The sequence below is a fragment of the Alligator mississippiensis genome, chromosome 2, assembly GCF_030867095.1.
Source record: "Alligator mississippiensis isolate rAllMis1 chromosome 2, rAllMis1, whole genome shotgun sequence".
Classification (NCBI taxonomy): domain Eukaryota; kingdom Metazoa; phylum Chordata; order Crocodylia; family Alligatoridae; genus Alligator; species Alligator mississippiensis.
In genome coordinates, this window is record NC_081825.1 from 142,550,978 (window position 1) to 142,569,719 (window position 18,742).

At 44.2% G+C, this 18,742-nt stretch overlaps 1 protein-coding gene across 1 annotated transcript; it reads left to right on the plus strand.

Annotated features, from left to right (window-relative positions):
• The first annotated feature begins 4,351 nt into the window (after positions 1-4,351).
• LOC102558077 (permeability factor 2) lies at positions 4,352-12,427 on the plus strand. Its single transcript, XM_019498160.2, has 4 exons — positions 4,352-4,713; positions 7,649-7,784; positions 9,222-9,305; positions 10,046-12,427. Exons 1-4 carry the CDS (start codon positions 4,650-4,652, stop codon positions 10,089-10,091), a joined length of 330 nt encoding a protein of 109 aa, XP_019353705.1. The 5' UTR covers positions 4,352-4,649; the 3' UTR covers positions 10,092-12,427.
• Positions 12,428-18,742: the final 6,315 nt, after the last annotated feature.

Genomic DNA, 18,742 nt, shown 5'->3' on the forward strand with positions numbered 1-18,742 from the left:
CCCAGGGTAGGGGAGAGCACCACCTCCCTTGGGAGCCCGTTCCAGACCTTGGCCACTTGAACTGTGAAGAAGTTCTTCCTAATGTCCAATCTAAATCTGCTCTCTGCTAGCTTGTGGCCATTGTTTCTTGTAACCCCCAGGGGCGCCTTGGTGAATAAATACTCACCAATTCCCTTCTGTGCTCCCGTGATGAACTTATAGGCAGCCACAAGGTCGCCTCTCAACCTTCTCTTGCGGAGGCTGAAAAGGTCCAGTTTCTCTAGTCTCTCCTCGTAGGGCTTGGTCTGCAGGTCCTTAACCATACGAGTGGCCCTTCTCTGTACCCTCTCCAGGTTATCCGCATCCTTCTTGAAGTGTGGCGCCCAGAATTGCACGCAGTACTCCAACTGCGGTCTGACCAGCGCCCAATAGAGGGAAAGTATCACCTCCTTGGACCTATTCGTCATGCATCTGCTGATGCATGATAAAGTGCCATTGGTACATTGACATGGTCACCTGTTCCTAGTAACAAGACAGTTTCAAATAGGTCCATTGGCTTTTTTGATGGCTTCATCACACTGCCGACTCATGTTCATCTTGGAGTCCACTAGGACTCCAAGATCCCTTTCCACCTCTGTGCCACCCAGCAGGTCATTCCCTAGGCTGTAGGTGTGCTGGACATTTTTCCTCCCTAGGTGCAGCACTTTGCATTTCTCCTTGTTGAACGGCATTCTGTTGTTTTCTGCCCACTTGTCCAACCTGTCCAGGTCTGCCTGCAGCTGTTCCCTGCCCTCTGGTGTGTCCACATCTCCCCATAGCTTTGTGTCATCTGGAAACTTGGACAGAGTACATTTCACTCCCTCGTCCAAGTCACTGATGAAGACATTAAAGAGTATCGGTCCAAGGACTCCACCCATGACTGGACCACAGGTATAGATGGCTATACCCTGTACAGGAGGGATCGTGTAGAGAAAACGGGCGGGGGTGTAGCTCTCTATGTTAAGGAAAGCTACGCGTCCCTGCAAGCCGATATTGGCGACCAGGGTGGATGGCTGGAGACCCTCTGGGTTAAAATCCGTGGGGAACACGGCACAGGGGACACAATGGTGGGAGTCTATTACAGACCTCCCACCCAACGTCCTGAGCTTGACCCGGAGTTTGCCCAGGAACTGGCTGAGGCAGCTTGCTCCAGGACCATGGTTGTCATGGGTGACTTCAATTACCTGGACATCTCGTGGGAGGATCACTCAGCAAAATCTGAGCGGTCGCAGAGCTTCCTCTTGTGCGTGGATGACTCAAGAAGTCTATGGGCCAACGAGAGGCAAAGCACTGCTCGACCTGGTACTGGCTACTGGGGATGACCTAGTCGGCGACCTAGTGATCGATGGCAAGCTGGGTGACAGCGACCACGAGCTGATCACCTTCACCATCCGCCGAAAAGCTGGCAAGTCAGTCAGCAACACGGAAGTCCTTGACTTCAGGAAAGCTGACTTTGACAAGCTCAGGAGGCTTGTCAGTGAGGCCCTAAGGGACCGTGACCACAGGGAGAGGGGAGTTCAAAAAGAGTGGTTGTTCCTCAAGGGAGAGATCCTCAATGCACAAACTAAGTCTATTCCATCTCGGAGGAAAGGCAGCAAGAGGGCACAGCAGCCCCCCTGGCTCTTCAGGGACCTAGCAGACCTCCTGAGGCTAAAAAGAAAGGCCTACAAAGGATGGAGGATGGGAGTCACCTCCAAGGAGGATTATTCTACACTGGTCCGGTCCTGTAGGGAGCACACCAGGAAAGCCAAGGCTGCAACTGAACTCCAGCTAGCTTTGAGCATCAAGGACAATAAAAAGTCCTTTTTCAGATACGTGGGGAGCCAGAGGAAAAGCAGGGGCAACGTTGGACCCCTGCTGAACCAGATGGGGCAACTGACAACTGACACCCAGGAAAAAGCCAACCTATTAAATAGGTACTTTGCGTCCGTCTTTCATCAGCCCCAGGGGACGCCCATGCCCGCTACAGGGCCGGGAAGTCTGGGTGAGGGTGATCCCCTGCCCTCCATTAATGCCAACTTTGTGAAGGAACATCTTGAGAAGCTGGATACCTTCAAGTCAGTCGGCCCTGACAATCTTCACCCCAGGGTACTCAAGGAACTGGCGAGCATCATAGCCTAGCCTCTAGCACGGATCTTTGAAAACTCTTGGTGCTCTGGTGTAGTGCCCGAAGACTGGAAGAAGGCCAATGTGGTGCCTATCTTCAAGAAAGGGAGGAAAGTGGATCCGGCTAACTATAGGCCCATCAGCCTGACTTCTATCCTGGGGAAGATCTTAGAAAAGTTTATTAAAGAGGCCATCCTTAATGGACTGGCCAATGTCAACATCTTAAGGGATAGCCAGCACGGGTTTGTTGCGGGTAGGTCTTACTTGACCAATCTCATTTTCTTCTACGACCAGGTGACCTATCACCTGGGCAAGGGAGATGAGATTGATGTCATATATCTTGACTTCAAAAAAGCCTTCGATCTGGTGTCCCATGATCGCCTCTTGGAGAAACTGGCCAATTGTCGCCTTGGGTCCTCCATGATCCACTGGCTGGAAAATTGGCTCCGGGGTCAGACCCAGAGGGTAGTAATTGATGGAAGTCACTCATCGTGGTGTCCTGTGACCAGGGGGGTCCCCCAAGGCTCTGTCCTTGGACCCATACTGTTCAACTTCTTCATTAATGATGTGGACACTGGAGTCAGAAGTGGACTGGCCAAGTTCGCCGATGACATCAAACTTTGGGGCAAGCATCCACACCAGAAGACAGGCAGGTGATCCAGGCTGACCTGGACAGGCTCAGCAAGTGGGAGGATGAGAATCTGATGGTGTTCAACGCCGATAAATGCAAGGTTCTCCACCTTGGGAAAAAAAACCCGCAGCATCCTTATAGGCTCGGCAGTGCTATGCTGGCTAGCACTATGGAAGAAAGAGACTTGGGGGTCATCATTGACCACAAAATGAACATGAGCCTGCAATGCGATGCGGCGGCTAGTAAAGCGACCAAAACGCTGGCTTTCATCCATAGATGCTTCTCAAGCAAATCCCGGGACGTCATTCTCCCCTTGTACTTGGCCTTAGTGAGGCCGCAGCTGGAGTACTGCGTCCAGTTTTGGGCTCCACAATTCAAAAAGGATGTGGAGAAGCTTGAGAGAGTCCAGAGAAGAGCCACGCGCATGATCAGAGGTCAGGGAAGCAGACCCTACGATGACAGGCTGAGAGCCCTGGTGCTCTTTAGCCTGGAAAAGCGCAGGCTCAGGGGTGATCTGATGGCCACCTACAAGTTTATCAGGGGTGACCACCAGTATCTGGGGGAACGTTTGTTCACCACAGCGCCCCAAGGGATGACGAGGTCGAATGGTCACAAACTACTACAAGATCGTTTCAGGCTGGACATAAGGAAGAATTTCTTTACTGTCCAAGCCCCCAAGGTCTGGAAGAGCCTGCCACCAGAGGTGGTTCAAGCGCCTTCATTGAACACCTTCAAGACGAAACTGGATGCTTATCTTGCTGGGATCTTATGACCCCAGCTGACTTCCTGCCCTTTGGGCAGGGGGCTGGACTCGATGATCTTCCGAGGTCCCTTCCGGCCCTAATGTCTATGAAATCTATGAAACTAGGTCTAACAGCCACAAACTTCTAGAAGGCCAATTCAGACTCGATATAAGGACAAACTTCTTTACAATCCAAGTGTTCAAGGTCTGAAGCTCTGACTCCCCCCAGAGGTGGTGCAAGCACCTACTCTGGACTCATTCAAAAGGCATTTGGATGTTTATCTTGCTGGGATCATCTGATCCCTGAAGACTTCCTGCCTGTGGCAGGTGGGCTGGATTCGATGATCTCATGAGGTTCCTTCCAGCCTCTAATGCCTATGAAATCTACAGCCACTTTGTACTTTCTAGGGTATCTTTAATCATCCTTCACCCATTGAAGACTTTTCTCATGGTATTTTCCACAGTGGACCCTCACGTTCCGCTTTGGTGCAGTATTACCAAACAAAGGTGGAAGAACCAATATAGAACTTCCCCTCCTCCCACCCCATGTGCGATTTCTCTGCATCTGCACAAACCCAACAGATGGGCATGGGGAAATGTCTGAGGGACCACCACATGCATGATCTGAATTGAGAAAGCCCATTGTCCAGCTTCCTTTCCTCATGAACTAGCTGAAGCCCCTGTTCTGTCCAAACAAACACATGTGACTACTCCCAGGATTGGGGCTTAATTGTAGCCTGAGCTGGTTCACTGCCCTCCATTCCCTAATAGTTCAAATGAGGCACCAAGCCAAGTCACCAGCTTAGTAGGCAGGTCAGAATTGCATCCCCACCCTGCAGTGTCTGCACCCTGGCAGCAGAAGTAGTCCCATGACATGGCTCATGGCAGCAGCAGCCAGATACAGACCCCATGGTATTGCTGTAGGGGCAACAGTTAGGAGTGGGCAGACTGTTGTTGAACAGAGATGTAATGAAGCACAATTTTGGATATGCTTACTGTCTAGCTTCCTCTTGAGAAAAGACATCGCCTCTGCATAATAGAAGTTTGATTTTATCTTACTCGGGATTTCCAAAACTCCAAGTTCCCTTTTTGGAGAGAAATAAAAAGAGCCATTCGGACTGCAATTGCTTACAGCAGCTAAGAGAAGCCAAGATGAAGAGCCTGGCTACAGTACTGGTAATAGCTCTGCTTGTCAAGAACCTGATTGTCCTGGAGGGTGAGTGACTTCTCATGTTTTTTCTTCACTTTGAAGAAAATCTTTTGAAAGCAAATCATACAACAATTTCCATTCTCCCCACCCCACCCCCAATCCAAATATAAGCCCCAGCACTCTTTGACCCATATACTATAGACCTCCCCATGCTGTTTCAGCCCAAATTCTTCAAGCTGCCCAGGGCAGACCAGTTCTTATACCCATGGAGGGTTCTATCTATGTTCCAGCTTATGGATGGCATCAAAGCAGTGCCTGGATATAATGTTGGTCTATGTTTGCAGGATTAAAGTCTTTATTTATTACATTATATTTCTACAGTATGTTGTGTTAATGTACTCTGCAAAACAGTAAATGTTATGTGTGTTCACATGCTAAAGTACATGATGGTCCAACCATTTACAATACTTCTCATTTTAATATTTTTTCCTTACCAGGTATGACATGGACTTCCTTTGAAACATTAAATGCCAATGAGCCATATGACACTGAATTGTTTTAATGACCTGACTTTAAATATTAGCTGCCTTGAAATTATAATCCAAACAGTATTCAAAAATGATTAAAATTCTAAAAACTTTGTAGTTCTTCATGTGGGGAGCCAGAATTGATATTTAATTCTCAGCCTCCTCCTCAATTTTCTTCTTTCATTAGGTAGCTCTCGTCAAGGAGTGACTATTGGACTATTTTGTCTTTGCTATACTGACCTGTCTTTTTCTCTGTACTGGATAAAACAGCATTAAACTTGTTTGCCTAAACCCTTATAAAATTTCCATCAATTCTGATTGAATTTGTCTCTTCTTAAAAAGAGTTGTATGAATTACTTTGAGCAAGAAATTTAAAACGCTAAGTCTTTACTCAGGTGAAGAAAATCTGGAAGATCATTATATAGGTCAAGAGGGAAGGTAATATATTTTATTGGACTAACCATGTAGCTGGGAGAGATGTTAGACAAGGAGTGCTCTTCAAATCTAGGAAACTGACGTCAAAGCTTCGCCTCCATTTTTATTATCTACTACAGAATAAAAGTGTGCATTGTCATTACATCACCATGCTAATACTTGTCTTCCATGTTTGGTTGTTTGCCAAACAACACTAAACACAGAGTTAAAATTGATCCTTACTACTGTCAAAGTCAACTGGAGTTAATAAAGAAAACTTAAGTCTTTAGTAACACTAGGAAAAGTTACTCTGTTGAAAGCTTGATAGTGTAGATAGCCTTTTTGGTTCCTGGCAGGTGTTTTGTTAAAGGCCACACTTTCAATTTAAGGCACAAATGGAACCAGCCACATAGTACACATATTTTGTGTAATAGCTTTGTGACTTATTCCCTGTTATACTGCACCATTAATTCAATGTGTGACTGGGTTACTTCTTAACTAATTAACTATTAAATATCTGGTTAAACATCTACCAGGGGTCTTAAACGCTTAAAGCAAAATTGAGGCACCAGCAATATTGGTTCTGATCCTGCAAAAGGGAATTCCCTGTCTTTTTCTCTGCACGGCAAATAGTCCTAGTAAGGTCAAAGGCACTAGCCACTCTCCTTAAAGTTAAATGTGCTCATAGGTCCTTTAACTTTACAGAGAAGTGTGGAATCAGATTCCTTCTTCTTTCTTGGGGTTACCTTTTATGCTCTGTGATTACTACACTAAGGGCATGTCTACGCATGCTTTTATGCGTGCTAAACTTAATGCGCAGTAAGGCGATTTAGTCACGCGTCTACATGGGACTAATGCACCTTAGTGCATGCACAAGTCAGTCCATACACCACGTTAAAGTTAGTCCCAGGTCAGTTGACTTACAAAGCATTAATGCTCCTTAGCACGTCTACACATGCGTTAAGACACATTAAGGGCATGCACATGTAGACCCATGCCCTTAATACACTTTAAATTGGCAAGTGTAGATGCGCCCAAGACTGAAAATGATTTGATACTGTAAAATAATTACACTTAAACCAGTAATAGCTTATTTTGTCATTCTGTATAACATAGAACTAATAGATAACACTGGGTAAAATTCTAAATACCTCCAGCTTCAAAAGAGACTTACACTTATTTTTCATGGTAAGACTAAGGTGTTTACATACTTTAGCCAATAAATTAAAACTTTTATTATTAAAATATGATAAGCTTAACCAAGATGTTATAACCTTCCATTTAGTAACCCTTTAAATAATTTAACATAGGAGATGTCTAATATAGCAGAAAGAAATATTATACAAGGAATTCAACTCAGAAGAACTGAAGTTAAAAAATTGAGCCAGTTTGTAGGAAAGAATTTTAAAAGTATCTAAGGGATTTAGGAACTGCTGATTAACAATGTCAAAAGTACCCAAGCCCTGCTTTCAAATGCCCTTAAGCACTTCAGAGACTAATTCACATGGATTTAGGCTCTGCATTTGCATGGCCAACCCCAATTTTAACTCCCTTCCAAGCCTGTTTTCTCTGTCCCTAGATCTTCCTTTTGTTATTTACAGGAGCATCATATCTGGAGTGAAGGTAACCTTCACAGTTTCTTCTGCTTTTTAAAGTATCTGCCTTCCAGTCCTTTAAGTTACACCCTGCAGGTGGTTTTCTGCACCCCCATGGAGAATGCAAGATCAAAGTGTTGACTAGCTTACATTTAAGATGACTAGGTAAAAGTCCTAGTCATATGACTGATAGCACCTGGGTCAGCTACTGCACCTCTTTGGAATACCATGTGTCCACCCAGCCCTGCATAAAATTATTTTCATTACTTACTTTTATAACTGCTTTTCTCGTCTTCAACCTTCCCCCCGCCCCGCCCCGCCCCCCCCCCCCACACACTTTTAGTGGTGGAAAACGGTGGGTTTTACTATGGTGTGTTTGGAGGGCTTGGTTTTGCTTTTTTTTTTTAGTAGGGGAGGAGTTCACACAGACAAAGTGAATGTTTTGTTCAATGCTTTTGGACACAGGTCTGCCTTTGGAAAGCCTTCTCACTTACCACAGATGCAAGTGCCTCAAAGAGACCTCAAATATCATCAGACTTACAAGCATTCTTTCCATCAATGTGATGCCTCCAGGGATTCATTGCAGAAAGAAGGAGATAATGTAAGTGGTAAGCCTAGAGACCAATTATATCAACTTCTGCAAAGAAGTTTTCTTCCCAGCATTTAGTTACATGAAGAGTTTGGACAATCTACTGTCTCTGTTTATGCATCCCTTGTCTTGACTAGAAGAGGAAGAACTTCCCCTTAGAGTAGTATGAACTGCTTCTCTTTGCCTTACAAGAAACCAGATTTGAGAGGCAGGGTACTGTATTTTCTCACATACAACACACCCCAGAATAAAATATGCACTTTGTTTTTTGAAAGGCAGAATGGAGAAAGGGGTGTTTCCTTGTAGTAAGTAACAGAGTAGCAGCAGCTAAGGATTTTTGCCTTCTCATTATCCTGCTTCCTGTAAGGTTGTGTGCAGATTTTGCTTTAACTTTTGCTTGTAACCAGCAGACAACTTTTTTGTTTGTTTGGGTTTTGTTTTGTTTTGGTTTTTTTTGGGGGGGGGAGGAGTGTGTGGTATGTGAGAAAATATGATAATATCTGCTATTGGACTAACTTGTCTTTGACCCTCACTTGGCTACATCTAGATTAAGGAAAGGTGTATTAAAATATGTTAGGCCTTATCTATCAGGAGATGATCCAGGGCTAGCCACACAACTCTCTTGCCTCAGCTAAAATTGTCAGATTCTGTAATCCTGGGCTGTAATGGATCCACATTCTTGATGGATTCAGCACACAGGGAAATGAGTAACAGACAGCTGCCCTGTGGCTGACATCTACACTGGCTTAACTGGATTAAACACTCATTCAGTTAAAACCAAACCTAACTTACCAGTGTGGCCCTGAGTATATTTGCAGAGCTGTACCCTTGAGCTAATTAATGGTAACTCACATTGAAAGCAAGGTAATTCAATGCCCTGGATGCCTTTGCTCACAATTTGGCTATGCCTTTGCTGAAAGTTACTGGGTCCCCCCCTGCTGCTGCTATGGCAGGTGTTTCAAATCCTACAATAAGCTAGGCACTCCATGGAAATCTCTCTCAAGAACCCATAGAAGAAACATCTGTCTTGGGAAAGGCACAGAAGCCTGTCAGCTCCAGATTCAGACTGCCTTCTCACTTCAAAGCCTGCAGGTTGGCAGCAGGACTGAAAGCAGGACCTGGGCTCTCATTTCTTCTCCCCTCCCCAACTAGCCTGGGTTAAGAGCACCACCTACCACAGATGAAAGGGTTGTGTGTGTTGATGGGAGGGAGGTTAGAGGCAACACCTGAATCAGAGAGTTAACCCTGAAATGAAGACAACTTTTGGTGTCAACAGCACATGACACTGAATGCTGAAATTGTGGCTGTTGCCAAGGTTGGGGGAAGCTTGCAGTTCCATACAGCCTCAAGCCTGGAGCCAAAAAGGGCATTGGAGGACTGCTCTTCTGGCTCAGTGATTTTCCTGGGAACAATATTATGCAATACTAAAAGGATCCCCTTATATTTCAGACTCACATTGAAGGGGGACAAGAAAGTCTGTGTGAATCCTAGTGCCCCATGGATCCAGGCATTGTTGCAACACCTGACCCAAAGGTACTGTATATCCAGCTGAGTCAGTTACTTTTGGTAAGGGAAGGGCACAGTCAGAAAGAACCATAGGAATATGTATTGCGTTTGCGCTGGTGATCAACAAAAGGAGAGCTAACTGAGAGACAGGAAGGGGTCTTTCATTTGCAATTTTAAAATTCTGAGAGAGCAGGAAAGTTTATTTTATGAAAGCTGCTTCCCCCCCGTTGTTGCTCAGTGTTTAGAGAATCTAGCAATGCATCATATTTTGGCACCTAAAATTCCATGTACAAGATTAAGCCACTCTTCACTTCCCCTGCAACACTGCCTGCATGGTGCTACTGAGCATCATTAAACAAACACCTGGAGTGCAGTGGCAGCCTAGTGAAGACATCTTGCTGTGGCTCCAAAGGTGGAAGCCACATTTATGCTGAAGGTTGCCTCCCATCCACCCAGTCCTAGACTGGTTCTTGGTCACTGGAGCTGGGGAGTTGGAGGTGGTCAGAAGCAACACAAGCCATATTACTCTGCTGCATGCTGTTGGCCATAGCAGCTGGTGTGCTTTTATTATGCCAGTCTGAAGAGCTGTTTGCCATGGGTTGACCTTTGACACTTTTTTGACCATTCAACACACTAGAGCAGATTTTCATTCAGACACACTCTGAAGTGCTGTTTCTAGTTCCCAGAAAATGACTTTTGTATTTGTATAATTTTAAACAAAGAGTTTAAGGGATATTCTAAAATAATTTCTCTTTTTCTTAACACAGGAAAGCCCTCCAAAACAATTCAAAACAAGTCATGTATTCATTCTGACCAGGAAAGCCGATACAGAAGAAGCACTCTTGCTAAAAGGGACTGATAAGCCTCCTTTGGAGAGTAACATTTAAAACGGGGGTGGGCAATTATTTTGGGCAGAGGGCTGCTATTGAGTTTTGGCAAGCCATCGAGGGCCACATGACAGGCAGCCCAGGGCAGATTAATATTAATTTTCTAAATTTTTTAGGGGCCCCCCAGGCCAGATAGAATGGCTTAGGGGGGCTGCATCTGGCCCCCAGGCTGCATTTTGCCCACCCCTGATTTAAAAGGGTTCCCAGATATTTCTGCTTCATCATTATGCTATTGTTTAACTTGAGTAAGCATGTTTAAAGGCTGGAGTTTGAAACCCTGTAGTTATTAGTTGTTGCCCTTTTTGACATCAGAGGAAGAAGCAAGGGCTGCTCTTACTGCAGCAACAACAACAGGGAGTTCTGTCTTGTGAATGCTAATTAGTCCTTTTGGAATAAGGATTGTGAAGAGCTTATCTTTCACATGTCACAAGGAGGAATCTCCCTATTCCTGCATGCAGTAATTAGGAGATATTCCATGGTACCTTACGAGATAGGGTAGAGCTCATCTTCCTCATGTCTGCATGATTGGATCACTCTCCCTTTCTACTGTTCATACCTTTTAAAGCTCTATGTCACTGTGCTTGTCTCTACACCCACCCTTCAACTCTACCCAACATTTCCATCTGCTTGTAAGCATCTTAAACCCTTGCTTGCATTCCATCTTCCACATAGCTCCCTATACATGGTCTGCCTTCACCATGTTCAGCTGCAAGATCTTAGGCTTGCTATTTTACATCCTTCTTAAAGAATGACTTCTACTATGCTGCTGGTAATAGAGAAGAGCCCCTTTCTGGTCTGTCTGAAGGCATGCTATAAGCTGTGTGTGGGAGGGACATGGGCGTTAGCCTGAGGCACTGTCAATGCTACTGTATGCAAATAGCATGGTGACATGTCTTACTGAAGCAATCATTCGTGTGTGAGGCTGTGTCTACATTACAGGGCTGCTGCTGTTTTAATTATAGAGGCCACATTAAAGTGGTCAGGCCCCTAGGTGCAGATGCAGCTCTGCCCACAAAAGGAGTTTCTCTCTGCTCAGAATGACAGAAGCTTGGCTGAAAGAAACCTCCTTCTGCTGTCAGAACCTAATCCACATGGGGGTGAGAGGGTTGCCTGCATGATTATGCTGAAAACAGGATGCGATCTTTCCACACCCCCAACCCAGTTGACGTGAATCTGCTGGAAGACCTTTGCAATGTAGGCAAAGGCTTAGGGAGTTAAAGATATCTGTGAGAGAGCCCATTTTTAGGCCACATGATTTATCCAGATAACACAAACCCCCACACACAGACACATCTGCAATCTACTGGGTGATCAATAGATTAATTATCTAAATCACTGGACAAAGCAGGGATAAAAAGAGAGGAATCCAGAACTAATTACCCTCAGGGATCCTTATCTAAAGTCCAGAAATTTTTCTCAATTGTGGAATTAGAAAGGAAAAATGTGTTACTTTAGACCAAAGAGCCTTCAGTCTTCCTATTCTTCAGACCACCTCACAAGACAAAGTCCTTTATGGACCAATGGTTTTGCCCATCTTCTCGCTGTTCACACAGATATGCAAAGCTTGGTTCAAATAATGCCATTTGGTGCACAATCAGGTAGGAATCCACCAAGTATGAACATCCACACCTGTCAGTCCCTGTTATTAAGGAGTAGTTGTTTGACTATGTGCTACTTCTTGCCCTGGCTCATACATGCCAGATGAAAGTGAGAGGCTCTAGCAGAAGACAGAATTATTTCTGGAACAACTCACTGCTTTGGCACTACAGAAAGTTAGTTCTGTCCTTTTTCTGTTTTTTCTTTTGCTCTTATTTTACAGCAATATCTTCAAACTCCAGCCAGTACCAGGGCCCATTGGCACTAAGTGTGGTACAAAGATCATTTTGAGCTCTGTGCTATCTAAATAGATGAGACAAAGGATGTTAAGCAGGGAAGGGAAGATACACTGCAGGTCAGTGCTAGAACGGTTCTAGAACCAGGTGTCCTGACCCTGAATCCAGCCCTAAGCAAGAACAAGTCCAATTGAATGCATCTGTTGTGCTACCTAAGCCCGAATAAACAGAAACCTGCTTAGGACTTTGTACCACTGTAGAGCTGGATTTGCTAAAATTTAGTTCACAAAGCATTGTATTGTTATGATTATGCTATCATTAATGCAAAGATAAAGACTGGCTTCTTGTTTTCAGCAACAGAGTCACCATTGCTGTCCTGTATTTTGACTGTGTACATTACTCAATAAAGTGATTGATATGCTTCACAGTACCAGATTTTAGAGTGGTTTCCATTAGGAACTTAAATGAAATCTTTGTCTTCCTCAGATAAAGGGGGATTTGTGATAAAGTAGCTTGCCCTCCTGTATAAGCCAGGGGACTTCTCTGTATTGATTCCTATTTGAACTAGAGTGCATGCTTTAGCAAAAGCTTCTGGTCTTAATTTGAAAGCTTCCAATTATGAAAACCCACTGGAACCTTTCATGACTTATCCTAAGCAACACCCACTTGCACCTTATTTCTAATAGGAATGTGTCTAATTTCAGCTTCCACCATCAGCTATTGTTACATCTCTGCTCCACTGAAGGATCCTCTGTTATCAAATTTATGTTCCTCATAGAGGTACATTTAGACTACAGTGAACTCAGAGTGACAGGTCTGCCTTTTCTCATTTAAGTTACTACACTGGTGCCCTTGAATCTAAGGCAGGCTTTCCAGTTCTTTAGGCATTGCCAAGGGCACTCCTCTGAACTCTCCAATTTACTAACCCCCTCTTGAACTGTGAATGCCAGAAGTTGGCACACTATCCCAGTAGTGGTTGCACCAGAGGTAACAGAACCTCACTTCTACCTGAGAATCACCTCTTCATATATCCAAGGCCAGTTTTAGCCTTTTTGGCCACAAAATTGCACTGGGCCCTCATGTTCAGCTGGTTGTCCTGGAAAGCAGCAGCAACTTTGAACAAGTCTTGGTGGTCATTGGTGAGGGAATCTCTCATACTCTTGTAAGTATGGCCTTCATTTTTTGTTCTTGTACATGACTTGACCTTCGGCCATACCGATATGCATATTGTTTGCTGTGTATTGACCCAGGGAGTGGGGGAGTTTCTAGCATATTTCTGCACTAAGGAAAAAGGAGATAAAAACCTGTCTTGGTTCAGTGACTAAGTATCACTCACCTGTTAATTTAGTATTTGAAAGCTCAAAGCAGTGTTAATGGATGGGTTCCTCTGACCTGTGTCACTGCATTGTGGGTAATCTCAAAGAGGAGATAACCTGTAGTAAACACGAAGAGAAAAAAGTTGATTCCAAAGCCAGATAGACTCAGAACAAATACATTTGGGGTAGAGCATCTGACTAAGAGCAGGAGAGAATGTGGTTGGGGTAGAGAGCCTGAATAAAGGTCAGGGCATTAAGTTTTTATGGTCAGAGAAGAAGCCTTCCTACATGTTTTAGTTTGATAATATTATTACTGATTTTTAATATTGATTCTCTATTAATTTTCACATATTTCCTTATTCGAGCCTCTGCTCTACTCTTTGTTCTTTATAGTTTATTGCCTCAAAATGTCTTTACATTTTAGAATATACTGGAATTACGCTGCACAAAGAACTGAGAACTCTTCCATCTTAGTGCCATGTGCACCAGCTGTCTCACATAGCTCCCATATTCAGCCTGTTAACATTGCTGCTAGCCAACTTTCAAATTCCTTGAACATCAATAGCCTTCTTAGAGGAGCCAGCTGTCAGATTTAACCCTTTACACTCAGTAATCCCCCATCTCTCATATATGCCAGGTATTTAGGCGACTGTATGACTCCTGTTATATGTGCATATTTCTGATGTTTCTCATTGTCCAGCCAAAATGCACTGGCCCTTCTAAGGACTGGACAAAGAGTTCATGGGATGCTAACGATGCTACAGGAAAACTTATGTCTGTCCTTACCAGCTTTTAGTAGTCATAGTTTTGTGTTCTTCACCTGGAGCACTTTTTTGGTTTCAACCTGCTGTGAAGAATGATTAATCCTGACAACACCCATTTCAGGTAGGTACAGAAGGTATTATCTGCTCTTGTGCTTTCCCTAAAATTTTACTTACTAGGGTGAAATTCTGGTATTGTGAAAGTCAATGGCAAAACTCCCACTGAGCTCAATGAAGCTAAGATTTCACCTATTCATCTTTGGATATTTTAACCAAGGAAGGAAATGGAAGCAAGGCTGTAGGCAATAAAAATTGCTCTCCCTTCATCCAGGGAATAGTGCTGCATTTTGAGATTGCAGGAACAAGTGAACAAAGATAGCCAAGACCTGCTGGATTACTAATGAAACCACCACTTCCCTTCATTACCACATTCGGACAACCAACTACAGCAACATCTGCACCGGTGCTTTATACAGTCCATTTATGAGGCAGCATTAGCTCAAACAAGTCCCAACATACCCCTCATGTTTCAGTCTTCTCGAGTAATCATGGGATGGGTTAGTCAGTTCAGACGGTTCTTTTGAAAGAGAGCTTAATGTTGTTACAGGGCTTCTCTTAACCACAGAAAAGAGGCACTTAGTTGCAGCAAGGCTGTATCTCAACTCTTGAAGGGGGAAGAAAGTGATAAAGTATCTGCTGTTGTGTCCATGTGAAAAAGCTCACTGGCTCCATAAATAAGCTACTTAGGTGTTTTTGAAAATGTTGATTTACATGACTTTGAAATCTATTCACCTCATCCCCACTCCACCCCACCATCTCTTGTAAGAAAGAAAATCTCTTCAAGTCCTTTTTTCTTCTTCCAAAAATCTATATGAAACTTTCAGATGAGATGGAGGGGAAAAATCCTGTTGAAAATGGACTCTTAAAATATAATAGTTAATTATGGGGAGAGTTTTGTGAAGTGCTCAAGTCACTTTTGGCCCCATGAATCCTGTTTCCTAGACTCAATAAAGTGCTTCTCTTACTTTTTCCTGACCTGGGCCAAGAGCTCAAAATTGACCTTTCCCAGAAAAGCAGGACTGGCATGCAGATTTCATGCCTCCTAGATCAACCCTCCACATTAGGCCCTTACAAAGACTGAGAATCCTTCTCAGAGTAAATGCCCCCATCCATATCCTTCTACTCTTCTTTCCATACACCCACCCATCCATCTGTGATGTCCAGTAGGAAAGAAACGGGTCCAGAGCTTCCAAGTCCTCTGGAGATGGGCAGGTCCTGGGGTTGCTCTTTCAAGCGCTTTTTCCTTTGATGGACAAGGTATCAAGACTGGAGATTTGAGCTGGATTAGGCCCAAGAAGGGGCTTCTTGCAGACTGACCCACGCTTTGATTGGAAATCCCAGGATGTGGCTTACTTAGGCTAACCCTCATCACAGAGGGGCTATGTTCTAACATTGAATGTTCAAAGGGACTCTTTACCTCACTTTTGTGTTGGGTTGATATTGCTGGCAGGAAGACACTCTGCACAATTGAACAGAAGCTGGACTGCTGAAAGAGCTTCTCTTTCCCTTCTCTCCAAGTGCTTTTGTCTGTCCTACCCTTATGCTGGATCCCTGTCAGTAGCCACTTCAGCAGCTGCAGTAAGAGGCAAAGGAAATGCTTCAGTCAGCCAGGGCTGTAAGCACAGGGTCCAATGGTTGCATGGAAAACATCTGTCTCCTTATATTGTACCTCAGCCTACAATGCTTCCTAATGAAAACAGAGGTGTGGTGCAGTCAACCTTTGTGCCAGGCCCTGGAGGATTCAGCTCCCAAGCTGCAGCCACTGATAGTTTCTTAATTGTTCTCCTGTTTAGGAGATGGCACTTGCCATGGCCTCAGTGCTTGAAAGATAGGGCCTGGGTTTCTGCAGAACAGGCAAATGTTTCCATGAAGGAAGCCAATCCATATGGAGCCTAGGAAACAGTGACAGGCTTCTTTCTTCTTTATCTTCTCTGTTAAGCTGCTGTCTAGGTAGATAAACAGATGGATAAACAGAGAGACTTAGGGGTAGAGAGAAAGAACAGGAGTCCTCTTTGCCGACAAGGTAAAATCCTTAGGCATTCTTAACAAGAAGACAACTTAAAAGTTTTTAAACATAACCAATGCCTATAATTATCAAGACGTTTGCCAGAACATGCTTTCTTTTAACCTCCTCTGGCATCTGGTAACCCACTGGGTACTTCATAGAGTGAAACCACATCAAAGGGAGACTCGAATTGTTCCTCTCTCATTTCACTTCCATTAAAAGCCAGCATTTTATTCATTCCCTGGAGTGCAGGATTCGATATATTCAGTCTTGAAATTTAAATCATAAAAACCACACACACACACACAAAGTTTAACTGAGACAGTTGAGCTTATGCATTGCAGTTTGCTCTTACCACTCTTTCTAGTCAGTGCTTTAATAGTTAACATTCATCAAACAGGCAGGATTTCCTGAAGCCTTTTTCTACACAGGGTAAGCTGCACTAAAATGCATGTTACATTTCCTGGAAGTTAAACCCCTGTGTGGATATGATGTTCAAGTGTCTAGAGTTAATGAACATGAATAGTTTAGTATGAATAGGTTAGTTCAGGGGTGTCAAAGCGATGGTGCACAGGCTAGATCCAGCCGACAGAGGTGGGTCATTAGGCTCACAGGGCTTCTCGCCATCCAGATGACCCACTGCCAAAACGGGTCTACTGGGCTTCAGGTGGTAGGTACAGTGCTGGGTGTGAAACTGGTGGGGAGGACAAAGCAGCAGCCATGGAATTTGAACCAGAGTAAGTGGTAGGGTTTGCTCCTAAGGAAGCTGCTGTCCCAGGAGGAGGCATCAGGTTAACCCAGTTGTCTCTTTTGCCACAAAACGTAGACTTTCAAATTGCCACTCAGGACATAGTTCTGTTGCGACTGCCCTGTTAAACCTGCGGGTGCTGACTATGCCAACACCTTCCTTTCCCCATGGTGGCTTGCTCTGGGTGAAACTCAGCCCCCGGAAGCTGGTCCCTAGAGGCATAATTGGTAAACACCACCATACCGAGGACACCAACTGACAGCTATGGAGATGACAGCAGCAGTGTTAACCCTGGATGCTGGCTCATTATGAGAAACCCTGCAGTCCATATCCAGCCCACCAACTCAAATGAGTTTGAAAACCTCTGGCTTAGTTGGTATGAATTAAATATCCCAAGTTCCTTCATATAAACTCCAGGAAGACCATTTCAGGCTGGACATGAGGAAGAATTTCTTCACTGTCCGAGCCCCCAAGGTCTGAAATAGCCTGCCACCGGAAGTGGTTCATGCACCTACATTGAACGCCTTCAAGAGAAATTTGGATGTTCATCTTGCTGGGAATCCTATGACCCCAGCTGACTTCCTGCCCCTTGGGCAGGGGGCTGGACTCAATCTTCCGAGGTCCCTTCCAGCCCTAATGTCTATGAAATCTATAAAGACAGTCCCCGAGATGACTCCTGGTTCAGAAATGAAGCAACATGCGCGCGCGTACAGATACACATACACACTCTCTCTCTCCAGCTACTGCGTTTATACAAGCTGTGCTATCTTGTGGCCAAATGACTAGATTGGAGGAGGGCCAGGAAAATGAAACCACTCTCTAGACTCCCTATGACAACATCTGTGGCAAATTTATTTACTGTACTCTTCAGCTCACTCAGCCGATTTAAAATAAGCAAAACACAGCCCTACATGGCTTGCAGTTTAGAGACATACACCTGAAGCCCTGCCTTGCAGTGTTGGAACCCTGATTAGAATTAGGTCCTTCAAATAAATAATAAAGAACACACCTGTGCTGGTGAGAAATCCCATTTCTAGCATTTGTGAAGTCTTCAAAGTTCCTGGACCTGGGTCAGCGATCCAAGTATTTTTGCTATTGCCACACAATGTCTTTGTGAGCAATAAGCCACCTTGCCTTCTAGCACTGAATCAGTTCTGCATGGATATTAGCAAAAAGATATTTTCTCCTTCTAGCTTCTTATGTAGATGCAAGTTGGAACAACGCAGTTGCCTTCCCCTATGAGTACCAAACCAGGACACTAACACCCTTAACTTTAATAGCAACTGAGGACACTTTGATACTTGGAAGATGAAGCTTAGCATCCTTGGAAGTAAGCAACTGTAGCATAAGTGGAGTAGTGCTTTGAAAAGTGGATTATTTGCTTATCTGGTTTATGTACATCAAGCCATCTCTTTTGGTCACCTCTTAACACTCAGTAATTAGTACACCCTAGTTTAAAGGGTAACCTTGTACAACCATGGCTTTAACAGTTGTATAAAATAGAGGCGGAAGCCATACCAGGGTTTTTCAGAGCCCAGAACTTATCCTGTAAGATTTCATATTAAAAATGGATTAGGAAATCATGCAAATTAGTATAACTCCACCTGTTTTTGCTAAGGCCCTGATCCAACACCCACTGACATAGACAGAAAGACTGAATTCAATGGGCTTCAGACCAGACTTGTCATCTGAGCTTTTACTCCCTGCCATCCAGTATGTAGCCAATAGCAGCTACTTGATCATGAACACCAAGACTTATAAACTGGCTATTCCTGTTCTGCATCAAGTCCATGTGCTGCCACCCAGCTCCTCTATGCCCAAGGCCTATTAAGAAAAGTGACTTAAGAAAAGACAG

Excerpts from the sequence above, each read along its gene's own strand:
- LOC102558077 (XM_019498160.2), top strand. The coding sequence starts at position 4,650 with ATGAAGAGCCTGGCTACAGTACTGGTAATAGCTCTGCTTGTCAAGAAC. Across the intron at positions 4,714-7,648 it reads GAACCTGATTGTCCTGGAGG|GTCTGCCTTTGGAAAGCCTT; the intron begins GTGAGTGACTTC and ends TTTTGGACACAG. Across the intron at positions 7,785-9,221 it reads TGCAGAAAGAAGGAGATAAT|ACTCACATTGAAGGGGGACA; the intron begins GTAAGTGGTAAG and ends CTTATATTTCAG.